Source organism: Microcebus murinus, chromosome 12, assembly GCF_040939455.1.
Source record: "Microcebus murinus isolate Inina chromosome 12, M.murinus_Inina_mat1.0, whole genome shotgun sequence".
Taxonomy (NCBI): Eukaryota; Metazoa; Chordata; class Mammalia; order Primates; family Cheirogaleidae; genus Microcebus; species Microcebus murinus.
In genome coordinates this window covers 82,335,838-82,337,417 of record NC_134115.1, presented here as the reverse complement: position 1 = coordinate 82,337,417, position 1,580 = coordinate 82,335,838, and the positions used below count along the sequence as shown (strand labels likewise).

Sequence of the window (1,580 nt, the reverse complement as noted above, 5' to 3'; positions counted from 1 at the left end):
CACAATCTGCTGACTTGGCGCCTATTCTCCACGTTGAAAGTCTAATCTCCAGGAGTGAGGTTTTCCCAAGGCAGGGTCAGAATTAGTCCCTGAAACCCAGCACTGTGACCGAGGTACTGAAAGCTGCATCATCTTCTCAGAATCTTGTGTACCTGGGCATGACTATGTAGAACTACCCTGTGCTTCTACTGAGCTTTCTCCTAGAAGCCAAGTGTTTGCTGGCATTCTTCTGGTGTTTCCCAACTGTCTGGACAGAAACTGCTTGGATACAGATATGTACTTACTGTGAGCCTGTGAGATGGCTGGTAACTCCCTCTCTTCGTGCTGCAGCTCTGTATATGGTCCATTGCTTTTAAAACAGTTCTGCTGCGAAGGAATCTTCATTTCTTTACACACACCTGTAATTCTCAGCATTTATCCTGCCTTGACTGTGAGTTGTTCACATTTATAATGGACAGTTCAAGGGAGGAAACCATATTGAAAGTCTGGGCATCTACTCTGAGAAAGTATCCATTACTGAGTAGAGCATTTTCTCAAGCCAACGAGTCGCCACAAAGCCCCCTGCATGTCCTTGTTCCTCAAGCTATAGATGAAAGGGTTCAGCATGGGGGTGACCATCGTGTATACTACAGATGCCACCATTCCAGTATCTGCTGAGTAGGAGGATGAGGGCTGGAAATACACCAGAAAGACGGTCCCGTAGAAGAGAGTGACCACTGACAGGTGAGAGCCACAGGTAGAGAACACTTTGTGCTTGCCCCTGGCAGAAGGGATCCTGAGGATGGTGCGCATGATGTGGGCATAAGAGACCAGGACACAGGTGAGAGGGATCACACCTGAGAGTGCTGCTTCAGCAAACATCATGACCTGAAAGATATGGGTGTCTGAACAGGCAAGTTTGAGGAGTGGGAGAAGATCACAAAAAAAGTGTGGGATGGAATGGGAGGCACAGAATGAGAATTGGGTCATTAGAAAAGTGAGTGAGGAAGCCAGGAGGTTGGAGCAGAGCCAGGAAATGGCCCCCAGCATCAGGCAGCGTCCGGGGTGCATGACCATGGTGTAGTGCAGAGGAAGGCAGATGGCCACGTAGCGATCATATGCCATCACAGCCAGCAGGAAGTCATCCAGCAGGGCCAAGACCATGAAGAAGTGCATCTGCATGAGGCACCCGGTGTAGGAGATGGTGTGATGCTCTGTGTGCATGTTCACCAGCACCTTGGGGACTATGGTGCAGGTGAAGCAGATCTCGGTGAAGGACAGGTTGGCCAGGAAGAAGTACATGGGGGTGTGGAGGTGCTGGTCAGAAGCAATGGTCAGGATGATGAGCAGGTTCCCCAACACAGTGACCAGGTACATGGCTAGGAAGAGCTTGAAAAGGAGAGGCTGCTGTGTAGGGTGTTCAGAGAAGCCCAGGAGTAGGAAGTCAGAGATGGTGGTTTGGTTTCTAATTTCCTTCTAAGGCAGAGAAATTAGCAGGTAATCCTGGTCAAACAAATTAACCTTTACAAATTACAGAGTCCAAGGACTTTGGCATGTTTTTCTTTGTTCCTTGGAGAGTCACTGAGATTCACAATGTCAGG

The 1,580-nt window shown here is 49.0% G+C and overlaps 1 protein-coding gene across 1 annotated transcript; it reads right to left on the bottom strand.

Annotated features, from left to right (window-relative positions):
- Positions 1-513: 513 nt before the first annotated feature.
- On the bottom strand, positions 514-1,356 carry LOC105875316 (olfactory receptor 1G1-like). The gene has a single exon (XM_012772252.1). The coding sequence runs from the start codon at positions 1,354-1,356 to the stop codon at positions 514-516; it is 843 nt and encodes a 280-aa protein (XP_012627706.1).
- Positions 1,357-1,580: the final 224 nt, after the last annotated feature.